This window comes from Labrus bergylta, chromosome 16 (assembly GCF_963930695.1).
Source record: "Labrus bergylta chromosome 16, fLabBer1.1, whole genome shotgun sequence".
Classification (NCBI taxonomy): domain Eukaryota; kingdom Metazoa; phylum Chordata; class Actinopteri; order Labriformes; family Labridae; genus Labrus; species Labrus bergylta.
In genome coordinates, this window is record NC_089210.1 from 21,353,877 (window position 1) to 21,371,516 (window position 17,640).

The following is a 17,640-nucleotide window of genomic DNA, read 5'->3' on the forward strand; positions in this document are numbered from 1 at the left end:
TCCAGGTTGTGCTACACATTGAGTTATTGAGATAGGACATATATAATGTGAGCTTTCATGAAAGCACATGGATATATGAGCAGGCACCTGTGAAGGATTATACAGCAGCCCAATGCAAGATACCCTGCAAGTGATATGGTAGAAAGGTAATAGTGTGCTCCTGTTTTGTTTTCAGTTTGTTATGCGGCTTCCAAAATGCAGAAAAATGATCAATTGATGTCTTGTTGGTAATCCAGTGTAAATTCAGTGATTTAGTTTTATATCATGTACCCATTTTAGCAATTAAACACATTATTTTACAATGCTTTCAAAAGGAAATGATATTTAATATGTATCTGAATTTGACTCGTCCTTTACTTCCTTTTCTAAAACCTTTTTTAGACATTTTTTTTGGATCCCCCTCATTTAAATGTACGACGGAGGATTAGGGCCATGTTAAAAAAAAAAATTATAAATTTTTTTTTACAATATTAAAGTCGTAAATTTACGAGAATAAAGTCGAAATAAAAAACAAATGGCGTATAAATGAGACTGTAACCTTGTTTTAAAAAGTGCCATATCAAAATATTGTTGTTATTATTTTGATTATTATTTTTAAACCATTCAATTCGCGTCGCTGATCGAGAACCGAGACAAACCCGGAAGTCCCCAGCAGCGTTGCCTCTCAAACTGCTCTCTACGTTCGCCGCAGAGGTGGGCGGGGCTTCCGCGGAGGGGCGTTAAAAAGTGCTGCTCCTTACCGTTTGACGCTAAACTGTATGTGGGAGAGAGAGCGTGTTTTTGCACCGTACTGGTCACGATTATGTCGAGCAGGTAATTATGTTTCACCGGTACAACTCCTGAGTGTTTCATCGCACCTGTCTGTCGGTGTTCCCCTCTAAAGACTGATCAGTGTTTGTCGATGAACAGCAGCCGAGCCCTTGCTCCGGAGGTAAGCCTCATTAGGGAGCTAATAGACAATCTCAGATCGTCTCTCCGCCTAACCCTCCATCGCGATTGCCACTTGAAGCTTAAGGGGCTAACTTAATAGAATTGCTTGACCAGGTTGTTTTAAATCCGCCCTTGTTACCTGTAGTAAGGAAACGCGGACAGTGTACGTCAAAGTGTCCTAACACTGTTGTCTGCTTTGCCTCCACTACCTCTCCTCCTCCTCCTCCTCCTCCTCCTCCTCCTCCAAGGCTTGCCTAACAAAGTGAGATATGGCTGAAATAAGTGCTGTCAACGCCGGTTTGCCGTCACCGTCCACGATCAACGTCACCTTCCCGGTCCCTGAGGACTCCAGCACCGCCGCTGCAGCCCCTCCTGCAGCCTCCCTGACCAAAGACGACTACCTGTTTGTGGAGACCAGGCACCCCAGCACCGTCCTGCAGGGCCTCAACAGCCTGCGGCTCAACAACGCCTTCTGTGATGTGACCCTGTGCTGTGGAGGACAGGAGTTCCCCTGCCACCGCATTGTGCTGGCCTCGTTTAGCTCTTACTTCCAGGTAAACATCACACAACAATCTAGGGGTCGTGTTCCTAAGACAGACATTCACATGTGCAGCTTAAATTGTTTCCTCGTTTATCTCCTCAGGCAATGTTTTCCACTGACCTGATAGAGTCCAAACAGGAGCGGGTTGCCATCAATGGAGTTGAGCCTCAGATGATTGGCATGCTGGTGAGCTACGCCTACACATCAGAGGTCTACATCTCTAAAGCAAATGTGCAGGTAAAGGATCCCCCCCCCCCTCCCTCCCTTCCTTCCTCTCCCATCGCTCTTTAAGACCGATCATGTGTGGTTAAAACTTACTTTCACCCGTTGCAGGCTCTGCTGGCAGCAGCCAACCTGCTGGACGTGATGGCCGTGCGCGAGGCTTGTTGTCGTTTCATGGAGAGTCAGATGGATGAGATGAACTGTGTGGGGATTCACTGCTTCGCCGAGGCCCATTCTTGTAGGAGGCTGGAGAACAGCAGCATGGGATATATCCTGGAGCACTTCAGCAGCGTGTATCAGCAGGTGAGAGGCGATAACATATTAATATACCGTCTTTTATGTCGCAGACCCACATGAAGATTCAGACAGAAAATAGAATGCTTTTCAAAATGTTCACATTGACTCTAGCGCAAGATCTTCTGACCTATCAGTGGAACCGCTTCAAATCAGAATAATCAAAGGGTCATCTTGTTGACACGCCCATATCAGCCTATATTTGAAATCAAACTTTATTTATAAAGAACCTTTCAGACAAATTCAATTGTAGTTCAAAGTTATAAAGGAGCGGGAAGGTGAGTTGCTAAATGTCAACAACTGGGAAAAAAAAAAAAGAAGAAAAAGTGAGAAATCATTGTTAAAGCTCCTGTGAGGAACTTTAGCATTGAGTTTGGCGCCCCCTGTGGACAAAGCAGGAACATTTATCTCTTTGCTGATCTTGTCCTGTACATGTGTAAGTAGTGTTTTTCTGATATAAACACTCGCATCCTTCTTTTTTCTAAATGTCTAACTAACTTGCGACTCATAATGAACCTGGCATGGCAAGTTTTCAAAAAAGTGTAATTTATTTTGGGTGCTGTTCATCGCCTGGTCTGACACCTACCACGCAGCAGGTGTGACCGCCATATAAAATAGCTGTATGGGAATAATCAAACTTCTTGCTTATGGTCTCATTTGCCTTCTTGGGTCATAAAGAGGCATCAGTATTAATTCCAGTCAGTTTCATAGAGAGTTAAAAAAAACTTTTCACAGGAGCTTTAACGCAGTCATCAGGTTCATACAACGCTGCCTCTGCACGTGCCCCCAGTAAACACCTCCCCAGGAGAGCGTAAGCGGGCAGTGTTGTGTGTTTCATGTGTGAAAGGGGATTAACAAAGATAATCCACCTTCCTGTCAGCATTCATACCAGTGATTAACTCCCGCAGAGACATAGGCTGCAGTCACACGCCCCTCCTATGGTCCCATTTCCTGAGTTTAGAAGTTGTTCCTCCTGTTTTTGAATGTTGAGGAGCTTTAAGTTATTATGTGAAACCAATAAAAAAATAAGACTAATTCAGTGCTTAAAGGGTTAAAACAGCACATAAACAAACAGCTGTGTCCCTTTTTTTTTTTTTTTTGCTTTTGTGGGGAATGGGAATTTGTTGCAGGTTTGTCATTGCACCAGTTCATTGACTAAAACCACCAAAATATTCCTTTAACATACTGTTTATAAATATGTTTTCTAATTCATGATGGGAACATTGGGTGCACAGCAGCTACCAGTTACAACCTCCATATTCTAAATGAGCAAAATCACCAAATATGCAGACAAAAAATAACTGTGGGGATTAGAAATGTAATTTTTAAACATGTTTTTTTGATAGAATAGAGGGTTAATTTATGAAGCACGTTTCATTACAGGTAAGCTCAATGTGCTTTACATTGATGATAAAAACAAAGGAATACAAGAAACAAATGGTTATCTCAACAATCATGAATAAGGCAGAAATCACATTTTTTAAAAAGCACACATGAAATGCACACCACAGACTTCAGACAGCAATCAAACACAAAAAAGACATACAACCAGTACCTGTAGTATTAATGTGAATTTAAAAATGTGTTTTTAAGGCTTTCTTTTTAAAGACTTTTCTCAGACGTGTTATTGCATGATGTGAGATTAACACTGCTCATTGTGTACTAAATATTTCAGTCGTTGTTCTGACATGCTTTGGTAGTTTTGTGAGGTTTTCTGGATTGGTAATTTTCTTTTTATAAAACAAATAATGAACAGAGGTTAGTGTGTTTGTCTGGAGAGCAGGTTGAGCAGGTGTCCCATCTTTGTTGTTTTTGTTATTCCCTCCAGGAGGAGTTCCTGTCTCTGTGTGTCGACAAGCTGACAGAGATCCTCGCCAGTGACCATCTGAACGTGCTCAAAGAGGAGGTGGTGTTTGAGGCGGCCATGCTGTGGTTGAATAAATGTTCCTCTCGCAAACAGAGCTTTGAAAAGGTACTAATCAGTCGATTTCACGCGCGCACCGGTGCTTCTGCTTTGCATCCGGCTAGAAATGTGGCGACTAAAATATGCGGTTTTCACTCTGTCCTCTCACGACTGATATCCTAAACACACCCTGGAGGCGAGCACGTGTTTGAGGCTGACTGAGCGGAGTAAAAAAGCCCTCAACTCAGCAGCTGTTAGTGTTTATGGCTTTCATAAATCACGTGCCACATGCCAACACTGTCACTCAATTAGACGCTGGGCCCCCCATGTAAAAGGACCCTTCTTTTTCTGTTCAGTGTTGTTCTGCTGACTTACCCTAACTTCTCTGAAAGGTCAAAAACATTATTTTTCTGCATGTCAAAGAATGTTGAGCTCTTTAAAGGATCCATATTTAGTTGTAGTGAAGTTACAGTTCATCAGGTTTCTCTTCTTCCGTTTGAAGGTCCTCGAACACATCCGGCTGCCTCTGATCAGCCCTTACTACCTGCACGATGTCATCGAGTCCCTGGATGTGGTGAAGGAGAACCTGAGCTGCCAGAGGCTCATCTCCGAGGCCAAGGACTACCTGCTGCTAAAGGACCGCCGCGGGGAGCTCTACTGCCCGAGAGCGAGGCCACGCAGGTCCACAGGTGAACGCAGACACACCTTTTTACACTCACACAAACTGAGCATCGATCACACAGGTTGGAGGTTTCAGACTGTACGTGAAAAATAACAATACCTTCAAATATACTCAAACTGAGATTGTCTTCATGTTCCCCTCCGAGCCTTTTATGGACGACATTCTAAATGCAGAAATGAGGTTCACCTGAAGTCGCTGTAACACACCACTGCATTGTATCCCGTCTGTTCCAATATGCTTCTCCTCCTGTTACCACGGCAACAGGCACAGCTGAGGTGATAGTGACAGTTGGCGGGGAGGATGACAAAGTGGTGCTGCGCAGCGTCGAGAGCTTCAACCCCGTGACCAATGAGTGGAAGAATCTGGCGTGCCTCCCGTTCGCTGTGAGCAAACACGGGCTGGTCGTGTCGGGTGAGGAGAAAACGCACTTGACGGTTCTGAAAAGTGACGACACAGCGGCTCTTCATATTGTGTTCTCTTGTTTTAAAAAAATAAAATTTAAAAAAAAAATAAAAATTGTGCACACAACCCTCCTGTCCGTCTCCCCGCAGACTCCACTCTGTACCTGGCAGGAGGAGAGTTTCCTGACGGGTCAGCCAGCAGGGAGATGTGGCGCTACGACCCCTGCTTCGACTCCTGGTTCGAGATGGCGCCGATGAACGTAGCTCGCTCTGAGTTAGGTGAGGGCAGTCTTGGTGTTAGAACCCAGGCATGTGTCATGGACTGAAAACAGTCACAACAAAGCCTCACACAGATTAAGGGTTGGGCTGTATGAAGGTAGAAATGTTGTCCAGAGCCACCACTCATTTCTCTCCTCCATTGTCTCTTGCGGTTAATGTAGTCACACGACTTCCTCCGGACCCTTTCATGACTTACTCTTAGACATTTTAAAATCCTTAATATTGGAGCTTTATACCACTCATGGGAAGATAATCGGTTCTGTGCAGCCTTGAATCGGGAACAACCCTGCAATTGCCGGTGATCGGTTCTGAGTCTCCTGCAGTCTGAGCCAGTCGCTGGACGCAAAATTGAACGCACCAGAAGAGCCTACAGCGGCATCAATTCAGTTCAACATCAAAACATGATGCCAGTGTTAATTTATATAAAGCCCTTTATGGGAGCTGCTCATTCATTAAGACTTGAAATCCAATCAGAACATCAACTTCTCCACTGCAGGCATCTGAATGAATACCTTTTATTGTTTATATATTTAAATTTGATTTAACACATTTCTCAATTTTTTTCTTTGATGCAAGTCATATTGTATTTCTTTCAGATGCTGAAATTTTTTTCTGTCATACCTCCTCCTCCATCTCATCCCATAAACATTAAAAGCAGGTTATGTTTGGCAGTGGCTCCTGTATTCTCTAGTTGTCTTTACTCAAAGAGGGCATGAAGCTGTTGTTGTTTTTAAGAGTCTTGATTTTCCTCACCCTCTCCTCAGGCCTGGTCATGCTGGACGGCTTCGTGTACGCCGTTGGAGGATGGGAGGGCCGCTCTCGTCTGGACTCCGTGGAGTGCTACAACCCGCACACCAACTCGTGGCAGTTCACCGAGTCTGTCAAGATGGCCGTCACGAGTCCTGCTGTGGTCGCCCTGGACGGACTGCTCTATGTTACAGGTGGGAAACGCAGAATTCCCACATGCAGCTTTACTTTTATTGTCCGTGGAGATGACGTGCAGCAAAGGGGCAGAGGTCGGATTCAAACCCACGGCTGCTTCAATGGGGACTATAATCTCCGTACATGGGGCACGCAACATAACCGCTAGACGGGCGCCCCCGTTTTAACTTTTCTATTCAATATAAACACTGAATGAACTTGTTTTTTTTTTTTGTTTTTTTTGTGAAGGTGGGGCTGTTCTCGAGGACGGCGATGGAACGGACCTCGCTCAGGTGTACAACCCTAAAACATCTGTGTGGACAGAGGTGGCTCCCATGCAGATCGCTCGCTCCGGTTCAGCCGCCTGTACACTCAAGGGAAAGCTTTATGTCATCGGTACGCTACACAACACAGATCTAGATGATGGAGAAACACAGCAATCCACTCCTCCCACTGTTAAGTCTCTCGTTCTGTCACTCACACGTATTCCCCAGGTGGTTGGCACGCCTCGACAGAGAACACGGATAAAGTCGAGTGCTACAATCCCAAGACCAACCAGTGGACCATGTGCGCCCCCATGAAGGAGCGACGCTACCGGCCCGGTGCTGCTGTGGTGGACGGGAAGATCTACGTCCTGGGAGGAGAAGAAGGCTGGGACAGGTGAGGAGGGTCTAATATGGAAAAAATATATATCTTGCTTGTGAATGAAAAGATCATCGTATCCAAGTGAGAACTTCTTAGGAAATAACTTTTATTTTGGAATTAGGGTCTAAATGTAGTTAATCTGCCATTGCTCCCATTCCCCCCCCCCCCAGCTGACTGTTCAAATGCAAACAACGCAGCCTTCACAACTTTAGTACAGCTTCATTGAAACAATCAGTAGTGTGCAAAAGTTGCTCTGGCATAAAAAAAACACCAAAAGATACTTTTCACACTGACTAAGAACCTTTAGACTACCTCATCTCTCCACTTTGTGTTCACACTGCAGGAACTTGGAATGATTGTAGTTCTAGGAATGCAGTTTACAGGCCTTTTTTTATTTTATTTTTTTATCTACTGATTCAAAGTCTGTTAATCCGAGCACAAGAGGAACCATATCTGACACACAGTTTTTGTGCTTTGACTGGTTTAGATGTAAACATGCAGCGATTTGATTAACTCGAGGCCAATGCAGACACAACAATCACCCATATATTGTTTTCAGAACAGCGGAAAACAAAAGGAAATGTATAAAATATGCATGGCTCCTTTCCCCAGAAGTTACAGTTTATTGACTTCTAACACAATCATTTATTTGATTTATGCAGAAGTGTGTTTTACTATCCATAACATACTTCCTTAGCCATCTGAATCAGAAATGTGTAGCATAAAACACTCTGCAAAGTTCACATCTTCACATCCTAATTGTGACATGAACGACGAGCTAATCTTCCAGAAGAATGTGAGAAATGTGTTCCTGATTCCACCCCGGTGGATTTAAACCAGAGGACAGACACATGAACACCCTCTCTTCTTCTCTAATGTTTCATACAACTTTTCAACTCCTAAATGCCGATGACCTTTCACCTGCAGGTATCATGACACCATAGAGAGGTACTGTGACGAAACAGACGCGTGGGAGATCGTCGGGGAGATGCCCACCAGTCGCAGCTGGCTCAGCTGTGTGTCTCTCCAGCTGAGGAAGGACATCTGTATGAGCAGCTGTCCCGATACGCCGATCGACAACTGAGCGAGCAAGTCAGGAAGAAACCTTCTGAAGAAATCTTATTTGCACCCTCTTTGAGGAAAAGCGCACTGTAGCGCTCAGAGCTGCGGAGAACAGCGATCTGCAGAGGGAAGCCTAGAATTGGCATCCCAGTGTTTGAGCTGTTACTGTTTGCAAAGAGCAAAGTGTTTTTAAATTGGTGACTGCTCGTGGAGGCTCGCTCACTCTGTCCTTCACGTGTTGACAAAGGAGGCGTCGTACATGAAGCTAAAGTGTGGACTCAGTGAGAGATTGATTAAGGACTCAATCAGAAGTCTAAACCCACTCTCTGTAAGATGTGAACATGTTCAGGGTTCTGTTTTAATGTCCCAGCACCTGGAATCTGTGAAGATCCTCCCAGACAACGTATTGTATTTTTGTATGATTTATTATGTGACGTATTTATTGGGGTGTGACAACTTCAAAAGAAACAACGAAACATTTCACTCAATCAAAAGATGCTCTGTGGGCCAAAGAATCGTCTTGTGAATATGTTCAAGCTTACCTGTGAAAAAAGGTGTCTGAAATGTGCCGTTTTTTTTGTATTTAAACTTTATAAGTTCTGAATGATTATCACTACCTGTAATATGTTTGAGTATATTTTTGTAATGTAGTGTGCATCATGCATTTTAGTGATTTTTAAATGGAGTTAGGTTCTAATAAAGATGTTTAATTCCTTAATGTGAATGCTGTTTTTTTTTGTATTCTTTTTTCCTAAAAGCTAATATTTTCTACACAAACCTGAATTGTTAAAATATTTCGAGAGGGACCTGAAGCCCTAAAATTGTTATGACAGTACTAATTTCATTATTGTGGTAAAAATTTAACCTTAAAAATAATACATAACATTGCAAATGTTTTATCAAAAAATGGAAAAACTGGAAACCCAGAAAATACAAATGACCTGTATACATTTTTGAGCAGTAATATTAGGGTTTCTCAGCAACAACAGCTGCTATAATTACCCCCAGTGTTTATTTATTTAATCAAAGTTTTTTTTATTTAAGAAGTCCTGCAATGTTTTTAATCAGTAGGTCTTCAGTGTTGGGAGGGGTCGTGGTTGCATGTTAAGAAGAAGAAGAAGCCTGGACGCATCTGGACATTATTGTAAGCAATACAACAAATCTGTATTTTGATCTTTTGACACAGTTTCCCATAGTTAATTATCCACTTCAGCACTCTCACACTTATTTCCAATGGAATAAGTTGATAATGCTCCCCTGCGGTGTTTAAAGATAGTTGAAGTTCATCTTGACATCCTCAATCATCTTTGATCGTTCTGTGCGGCGCAGTGCATTGTGGGTAAGACGTCAACCCGCCGCCATATCTGTCTGAAGGAGAGAGTCTGGAGGAGTCATGAGAGGAATCAGGTCTCTGAACAATCTCCCCGTAAGTCCCCGCCTGTACTTCGTTTTATGTGAACCGTGTACCCAACAGGAGAGAACCTCTGCCGGGTGTTGGCTCTCGAAAACGGCTCTAAAAGAGAGATCGCAAAGGGGCTCCAGTTAGCCAGCTGGCTAGTTAGCATGCTAGGTGGCTAGCTAATACAGGTTTATGCTTCCCTGTTTTTACAGCCGAGTGAAGTATCCCCGGAATCATTCACATGTTCCGAGTGATATTAGGAGGTACTCGGCTGTAAAATAGCCAGTGTATGTGGCTCAGCTTTCCTCTGTGTTGTGTCTTCATGTGTTTCTGTGCTCAGCTGGATGTAACCTGAAGGTCATCTCCTGACTCGAGGAACTCAAATATTTCGTGCAGTTTGTCTTCAAAGAAAACCAACCCTCCTCCTTTGTCTACGTTGTTTACTGGGGGAACTTCTGGTATTTTACTCAGTGTTCCCAGGCTTTGATAGCCGGACATATGCAGTGTGTTTGGGGTCTCCATGTACTGAATGTGCATGGGTCACTTCAGGACACATTGGCCTTCTGACAGTGTGCCATACATGGACATGTTTATATGACACCTACACTTTGATTTAATGTCTATTAAAACCTTTTTTCAAAAATGTTGATTAACAGAAGAGTACTTGGATTATTTTGTGTCACAAACTGGAATTTAGATTCAAGCATGGATTAATATTTGAGAATGTAATATAACTTGTCCACAATGTGGCTTCATAAGCACAAAAATAAAAACATGATGACAAACAACAGAACATTCAAATACTTTAACAGATTAGAAAAGTGCGTTGAGTCCTTGACAACTTCATAGTCGACTTGGTTTGTAAAAAAAAAAAAAAAAAGATAATTTAGTTAAGTAACAAGTTAGTTTGTTTCATTTATTTAAACATTGTGCAGTAAAAGTTGTCAGACCTCACAGATGGGGGTGGTGGACATGGGGCTATGTTTTTATTTTATTTTATGAACGTATTAATCTAATTGCACAGGCATTTAAATTACAACATTATTCTTGCGAGAGAATTTAAGCCAACATTAATAATTGGTAAAGCACATAGAAGGTAGTTGCAGAGCTGAATCAATCAGTTTCAGCTCAACCTGGTTAGAAAACCTTCAGCTCCTTGTCTAGCGTTACTTCTTTTTGTCTGTAAGTGGTGAAAGCTCGACCCATAAGTCAATTATTTTGCTCTGTTTTAATGTGAATAACTTTCCCCGTGCAGGAAATGTTAACTATCCAGTAATTTACAAATAGAAACCAACAATTTCACATGTAGGCTTTGTGCGTCAAGACAGAAAAATCATTTAGTGCTTTGAGATCCTGTGGGCCATCTGGTGACCTCTCGTTGTCACTTGTAGGTTGCCTCTATGTGTAAGGGACAGCAGGTGTTCTAAGAAATGTGAGGGCTTGTTTACCTTTGTGGGATTAAGATATGTTCAACCTGATGCCAGCCTTGAGCGAGTGGAAGAAAGTTTACGCTTCTCCAATTAGCTCTTTACCTGGATACTTGTGTTTTAATTTTTAAAAGTAGGACCACTTCCACACAGGCGCACTGTTAGGTTAAGTCAAGTATAGTGCGAGTACTTCAGCCCATTACCACCAGAATGAAGAAGATGAGCAGCTGCTTAAGGGGTCACTTGTCTGATATTTGATGTCGACACTTCCAATAGAAACGCTGCTATGCGGCCGCCAGGAGGAGCGAGGCCCTGACCGAACCGCTGTCAGTGCGCAAACCGCCGCCTGCTGCACCTCTCCCCGCCCAAAATGTCCAAGTAAGTGCTGCTCTTGTCATCACAGAAACTGTAGGCTACCGTCAAACTGTAAACGATTACTCTGTTGATGAGAAGCTTTTTAATTGCAGCAGTTGAATGAATGGTTAAATGAGTAAGATATTTGCTCACCGTGTGATTAAAACGTTTTCTTTGCCGCTTCAGGTGTCCAAACTCCGAAACGGCCTGGTGATCGCATCGCTGGAGAATTACTCCCCCATTGCCAGTGTCGGTGTTTTTGTGAGAGCCGGTAGTCGCTTTGAGACTGTGGAAAACCAGGGCGTCTCTCACGTACTGCGGCTGGCAGCGAACCTGGTAATTTGCTAATAATTTGAGTTCAGGAAATTGCTTTGATTGCTTTTATTGATAATGTATGTGGCACCTTCTCTTAGCTTTTTACAGCGCCAGAAATGACCTTGTTTGCCTGCTTATTCTGGTGCATTAAGGAAAGCTAACTTTCACTACACTTCTTCTGTGCTCTTCTTAAACAAACCGGGGGATCTTGTACATTTGTGTGTTTTTGTTTTGCAGACCAACAACAGTTCGTCTGGCTTCAAGATCTGTCGCAGTGTGGAGGCACTGGGGGGCAGCCTGAGGTCAGTGAGGAGACTCTCTTCACATGTTAGGGCTTGACATTCAGTTAAATTTGCCACTGGCCCGGCTTTTCAAGATCACTGGCCTGACCATTGTCACCACAGGTCCCTGAACATCACTTTTAATTTAGATAATAAAAGTCAAGAATTTACCAGAAAAGTAGAAAAAATGAACCGATCTGATTCAGAACTAATGTGTTTCAAACCTTTTTCTAATTCATTGAGTCCTTCCTCCACCTCCTCCTCTGGTTGATTTTCTTCTCTTTAAATGTGGATTTCTGCTCGGCTTTGGGGTGGAATCAGTAGGTTTTAAAAACATTTTACCATCATACAAGCTTATGAGAGAAAACCTGCAGTCTGTTTCTGAGTGTAGTGAGCGCTCCCTAGCAAGACTCACAACAGCAAAGCCGTCAGCAGTGGCTGCCTCTATTTAAGCTATGATACAGGCACATGGGCGCTAATGAAACATTAATGCGGAGTCAGTAATTAACAAGATGATCTCAGTGATAAAACACCCGTACCACAGGAAAACAGTGAGGAATCATGATCATGTGTTCTCTTTTTTTAGTTTGAAGGCAGCATCGTACCTGAGCGGGCCAGTGAAACGTGCAATCAGCTTTTCATGTCGAGCCCTACATGTACACTCAGACAGTCTTGTCTGTAAATACTAAAGAGAATACCTGTAACAGAAGTCCACCCACATTGATCCGACTTGTTGTTTATCTGCAGCGTGACATCATCGAGAGAGACCATGGTTTACACTGCAGAATGTTTGAGAGATCAACTGTAAGTGCTGCTGCGCTCATATTCAATGTGTATTTCTTCAAGTCAGTCTGTTACATGAACATAACTGTATCTTTGTGTGTGTGTGTGTGTGTGTGTGTGTGTGTCTAGAGATTTATTACTGGAGCAACTGGTGAACGTGACATCAGCTCAGGCGTTTCGGCCGTGGGAAGTGGCCGACCTGACGCCTCGGGTGAAGATTGACAAAGCTCTGGCTCAGCAGTGTCCTCAGATCGGTTCGTACCCGGAACAGCAGCTGAGCTCTTTTCTATCTGAGTACTCACTGTGGAAAAGCTAAAGACAACAACTGTCACTGTGACCTAAACAGATCATTGTGTTTCCTCTTCACGTCATGCAGGTGTAATTGAGAAGTTGCATGAAGCAGCGTACAAAAACACCCTGTCCAACTCTCTGTACTGCCCTGACTACATGGTCGGTCAAATCTCCACTAGCCAGGTATGATCTGTGTTTTTTTCCCCCATTCTCTAATGGTAATAACTTGTTTGTCCTCTTGAGTGTCTAAATCATTATTTGTCAGTTTTTCTGCGTCCCTCTCACACTCCTCCTCCTCCTCCTTGTCCTCCCCTCGTAGCTGCAGTCGTTTGTTGAAGACAACTTCACCACTGGCAGAATGGCTCTTGTAGGACTAGGTGAGTGTTTACTAGAGCTCTATAAAGTGACTGCTTCACAGCTTCACAGCTTCACAGCTTCACACAGCCGACAATATGCCAGTCAGACTAGCTGGTGACAGATAAGATCCATTAGAAGTCAAGTCAGCTAAACTAAATGGAAACAGGTCTGAGACTGTTACGTCCATGCATGGAGGAAAATGTCAGAGGCAGAGTGGAGACTGTGCAGACGGTGTTCTGTCCACCTTACTTACCTCCTATATTGGCACTGCTTTCTCTTTGAGAAGTCTCTGTAGTGACCTCTAGAGGTATCCTTTGGTAATGCACGTAGCTCATAGCCAATATGAGGAAAAATAACATTCATGTCTCGTCATGTTCATGCCACTTGTTCACATAAACCCAAGTTAAAAAGTTTGCATATCTCTGGTCTTGATACTGTAAAGTGTTGACATGCCTGGATGATGACATATTGTGCTCATATTAAAAGTTTTAATCCCCAGTATGTGTGTTATTATTTTATTATTGAAGGTACTCTGTAAGTTAATTTGGGTTTTGTCTGATTTATGCGTCCAGGTGTAACGCACTCGGTCCTGAGGCAAGTGGGGGAGGGGCTCCTGAGTGCCCGCAGTGGGGCTGGAGCTCCTGTGGCTCAGGCTGTGTACCGTGGAGGTAAAACTGGACTTTTTAAAAGCAACATCACACTTCTTAAAATTCATCACGGCCTCATTTTTCACGATGCTAATGTTGTGTTGGTGTTTTTGTGTAGGTGAGCTGCGGGTGCAGAACAACGACGACTTGGTCCACGCCCTGATTGCCAGCGAGGGTGGTGTGTCAGGTAGTGCGGAAGCTAATGCCTTCAGCGTGCTGCAAAGGATCCTGGGAGCTGGTCCACACGTAAAGAGAGGCGCCAACATCACCAGCAAACTGAGCCAGGGTATCGCTAAAGCTACCACACAGCCTTTCGATGTAAGTTTAAAACAAAAGTAAAAAGAACCATATTTTTTTCATTGTGGAGAAGTGTATTGAGTTTGTTTTTCTCTCTCTGGCTGTCTTTCAGGCCACAGCTTTCAACGCCTCATATTCTGACTCCGGCCTGTTTGGCGTCTATACCATCGCGCAAGCCGGCTCTGCAGGAGAGGTGCGTGCAAAATTCACTCCATCCTAGACAAATTGACAAGCATCTCTTAAATGTGCAAAGATACAAACAATCCATTTCACTGAATGTTGTGCTTGTTGTTGTCTTCTGTAGGTGATCAAAGCCGCCATGGCTCAAGTGCAAGGAGTGGCCGAGGGAAACGTATCAGAGGCTGACGTCACCAGAGCAAAGTGAGTTCAGGGATTTATGTTAGAGGGATACAGACAGGTTTTTGTTTCCCTTAATGTTATTGACTTTCAGTCTGTTTCTCCATGTAGGAACCAGGTGAAAACCGAGTACCTGATGTCGATAGAGAGCTCTGAGAGCCTGCTGGAGGAGATCGGCGCTCAGGCTCTGGCCACTGCAGCGTACCAGCGCCCTGACTCTGTTATCCAGGCTGTAGATGCCGTCACTCATGATGATGTGGTCAAGGTCAGTTTCTTCTGTGGTGCTTCAGAATATATTTTAGAGAGGTCGCTTGTAGTGACAAACCCACAGAGATTGTCCGTCCACTTTTCTGTTCCCATTCTTTTGGAGTTCTTAATGATCATGGATGCTGCTTTAGAGAAAATCTCTCTGGTCAAACTGATCTCATTTTTAGCACTAGTAGGCTTCTGTTTTCAGTGGGGGGAAAAGTTGAGACATAACATAATAAACAATACCTGCCATTACTGTCATGGCCATGTAGTAAGCAACTTCCTCATAAACATGGTGGAACAGCTTTACATATGAATATTGTATTCTTATTATCAAATGAATGCCTACATGACCTCATGTTTGCTGAATGTGGGAATTTCTTAATAACAACTTTAAATGTTGTGCTAGAGCTTGTTCTGCTGCCCCCTAGTGGCAGAAAGTAATCAATTAATTCAGCTTACTTAGTAATCACTGATATTTCCATTTAAATGAATGTCTGCTGGTAGTCACTGTCCACCAACAAATGATGTTAAGTAATATAAACCCCCCTCCCTGATGAAAGCCTGTGCAGTAACATGAACTGATCCCTGGTGTAGATCATGACAAAAGGACTAATGATGAAGGACAAATAAAATGCACAGACCCACGTTTAAAACATGTGCTGCTAAAGAGAACCAAACAGATCTTTGAGATTGTTACTAGGGCTGCGCATATAATTTTAGCTTGACCATTATCCAGATATACGTGCATTTGGAATAAAAATGTTGCACAGTTTTGAAGTGAACACAATAAATATGAAACGAGCGCCGTGTTATCCAGTATTGCCTCCTCACTCAGCATTAAAACAGTTTATCTGTCGGATGGAGGTCTGAGTATAATGGATATGTCTGATGGATCTCAGGCTCGCTCTCAGCTACACTCATTAAATAGGAACAATGAAGAGTTGGAAAAAAAAAAAGGTAGACACAAACTGAGTTATAGCCAATCTGCCTTTTTTATTTATTGATCTCACACCATGTAGTCAACAATGTATTAAAAAGGTTTTTGCATATTTACTTGTATCATGCATGCCTAATTGTTACTTAAAGCTGTTACATATTATATGTAGGCTCAAGGTCGAACCCAAGATGTGGCAGTGATGAACAAACTCTTTGATTAGAGTTTAACACTACAGCTGTGTGTACGTACTATGTCTTACAGAAACATTGACAGTGATCTAACAATCATCAGTCAATGCAGATCATTTAATGGCAGTGAAGGGAGCTACAGTATCTAGTGTTTGAGTTTATTTTTTCTTACTGATGATTAAATAAACTCTCTGTCCTCTCTTTACAGGCTGCAAAGAAATTTGTAGACTCCAAGAAGACGATGGCAGCTAGTGGACACCTCATCAATACGCCGTTTGTGGATGAAGTATGAAAGATAAATTAAGGAAAGGGTGATTTTTAACTTGGGCATGCTGCTGTGTATGGCTGCTTAGAAAAAATAAGAAAGGAAAGAGGACCTCAAAGCCACAGCCTCATTTGATGTCACCAATCATTTGTAGTCTGTCCTGCCATACTTGTACGCACCAACAGGGAGCTGGAAAACCATAATGCAATTTTTTGTCCATTTAACTGTATATCTATGTAAATTAAAGAAATGACAATAATAACAGAATTTTTGCCTGGATTTGTATATTTTTTTTAATTAATGGGGTTTTTTGGGCTGTATCAGGAGTGTGAGGTTAGGAAGTGTGGGCAGCTGTGACTCAGTTGGTAGAGTCGGTTGTCCCTCAACTGGAAGGTCGGGGGGTTCGATCCCCAGCTCATGTAGCAACGTGTCCAATGACGTGTCCTTGGGCAAGACACTTAACCCTGATTTGCTTCAGCGGCGTAGGCATGTGTATAACTGGGATTAGTTACTGATGGTCACTTGACATAGCAACCACTACCATCAGTGTGTGAATGTGTAGGTGTGACCTGCGGTGTAAAAGCGCTTTGGGTAGTCAGAAGACAAGAAAAGTGCCATACAAGCTCAAGTCCATTTATCAAAGTGCTAAAAAAAGAAGGCTGCAGGTATTTTTATAGCTTGAATAATGTTGTTTGGTTCATGAACCAGTAGGGGGAGCTAAAAACACATTATTAGTTGCCTTCTAAACAATGTTGGTGCTATATTTAGACTACACCCACCTTGTTTTTGCTCAAAAAGAATCATTAACTTGAGTTATAGCAGCAAGAAATGCACATAAAATGTCAACTAAAGGACTTCCTTTTGCATCAGCTGCACAGTGTGACATGCAAAGCTATAATTAATGGACTAATAACGCAGATTTATTAAGAAGCATTTAAATATTGCAGATGGAGGTGATTCTGTCTACAATATAAATTGCATATAGTAGATGTATAAACCTATATACTATATTAAGCTGTAGGAATGTGTGAAATAGCTGTCAGATATAGCGGAGTAATAAAAATAATTTTGCACTGAAATGTCGTTTATTAGACCTTGGAGTTTAAATGAAACATATTATTGTAGTTAGAGTCGATTTAAGTTAATAATACATTTCAGAAGCTTAATTTGGGGATAAGAAACCCATTTCTACTGCCCTGTAAATCATATTGCTTTTGAATAAAATTTGATAAATTTCCTAAATTATATCTAAATACTGACTTGCAGAGAGTCTTTAGTATGTAAATAATCTACATCATGTTACGGTAGTGAGATAATCAGTGGTAAAGTGTCACATCACGGGATCCCGTCTGCACCGATTCTGCCCTTGCCACAATGGGCAAAAGGGCAAAAACATCAGGGCGACTCAGGACAACACGACCCCCGTATTTGGGGAAGTATCGCGAGAAGAAAACGAACCCCCACTTCGCTTCGGAACGTGAAGACACTCCTTGCATTCAGGGGCTGCTGGAATAATCGGAAAAGTATCGATATGGCTGGAGAAATAGGGCTCCTTCAAGTCGGGGCAACCACTCACAAAGACAAGACAAGACGGACGAAAGTAAAAGTTG

At 42.7% G+C, this 17,640-nt stretch overlaps 2 protein-coding genes across 3 annotated transcripts; both read left to right on the top strand.

Annotated features, from left to right (window-relative positions):
* Nucleotides 1-695: 695 nt before the first annotated feature.
* Nucleotides 696-8,604, top strand: si:ch211-256e16.3 (kelch-like protein 20). Of its 2 annotated transcripts, none has more exons than XM_020636227.3 (12): nt 696-813; nt 1,179-1,484; nt 1,574-1,708; nt 1,805-1,996; nt 3,816-3,959; nt 4,393-4,579; nt 4,837-4,983; nt 5,124-5,252; nt 6,017-6,193; nt 6,423-6,569; nt 6,668-6,833; nt 7,746-8,604. In XM_020636227.3, exons 2-12 carry the CDS (start codon nt 1,200-1,202, stop codon nt 7,900-7,902), a joined length of 1,866 nt encoding a protein of 621 aa, XP_020491883.1. In that variant the 5' UTR covers nt 696-813; nt 1,179-1,199; the 3' UTR covers nt 7,903-8,604. The 2 variants fall into 2 exon arrangements, with proteins under 2 accessions (XP_020491883.1, XP_020491884.1); XM_020636228.3 differs by having other exon boundaries at nt 734-931.
* Nucleotides 8,605-9,185: 581 nt separating this feature from the next.
* uqcrc2a (ubiquinol-cytochrome c reductase core protein 2a) lies at nt 9,186-16,297 on the top strand. The gene is made up of 14 exons (XM_020636212.3): nt 9,186-9,306; nt 10,983-11,084; nt 11,247-11,396; nt 11,613-11,677; nt 12,404-12,460; nt 12,569-12,693; nt 12,816-12,913; nt 13,050-13,107; nt 13,660-13,755; nt 13,853-14,052; nt 14,144-14,224; nt 14,336-14,412; nt 14,500-14,653; nt 15,974-16,297. Exons 1-14 carry the CDS (start codon nt 9,274-9,276, stop codon nt 16,055-16,057), a joined length of 1,380 nt encoding a protein of 459 aa, XP_020491868.2. The 5' UTR covers nt 9,186-9,273; the 3' UTR covers nt 16,058-16,297.
* The last annotated feature ends 1,343 nt before the right edge of the window (nt 16,298-17,640 follow it).

Bases quoted from the DNA above. Each gene is read 5' to 3' on its own strand.
- uqcrc2a (XM_020636212.3), top strand. From the start codon at position 9,274: ATGAGAGGAATCAGGTCTCTGAACAATCTCCCC. The intron at 12,461-12,568 runs GTAAGTGCTGCT...GTGTGTGTCTAG, and splicing joins GAATGTTTGAGAGATCAACT to AGATTTATTACTGGAGCAAC. The intron at 12,694-12,815 runs GTTCGTACCCGG...CACGTCATGCAG, and splicing joins TCAGCAGTGTCCTCAGATCG to GTGTAATTGAGAAGTTGCAT.
- si:ch211-256e16.3 (XM_020636227.3), top strand. From the start codon at position 1,200: ATGGCTGAAATAAGTGCTGTCAACGCCGGTTTGCCGTCACCGTCCACG. The intron at 1,709-1,804 runs GTAAAGGATCCC...CACCCGTTGCAG, and splicing joins TCTCTAAAGCAAATGTGCAG to GCTCTGCTGGCAGCAGCCAA. The intron at 1,997-3,815 runs GTGAGAGGCGAT...TATTCCCTCCAG, and splicing joins TCAGCAGCGTGTATCAGCAG to GAGGAGTTCCTGTCTCTGTG.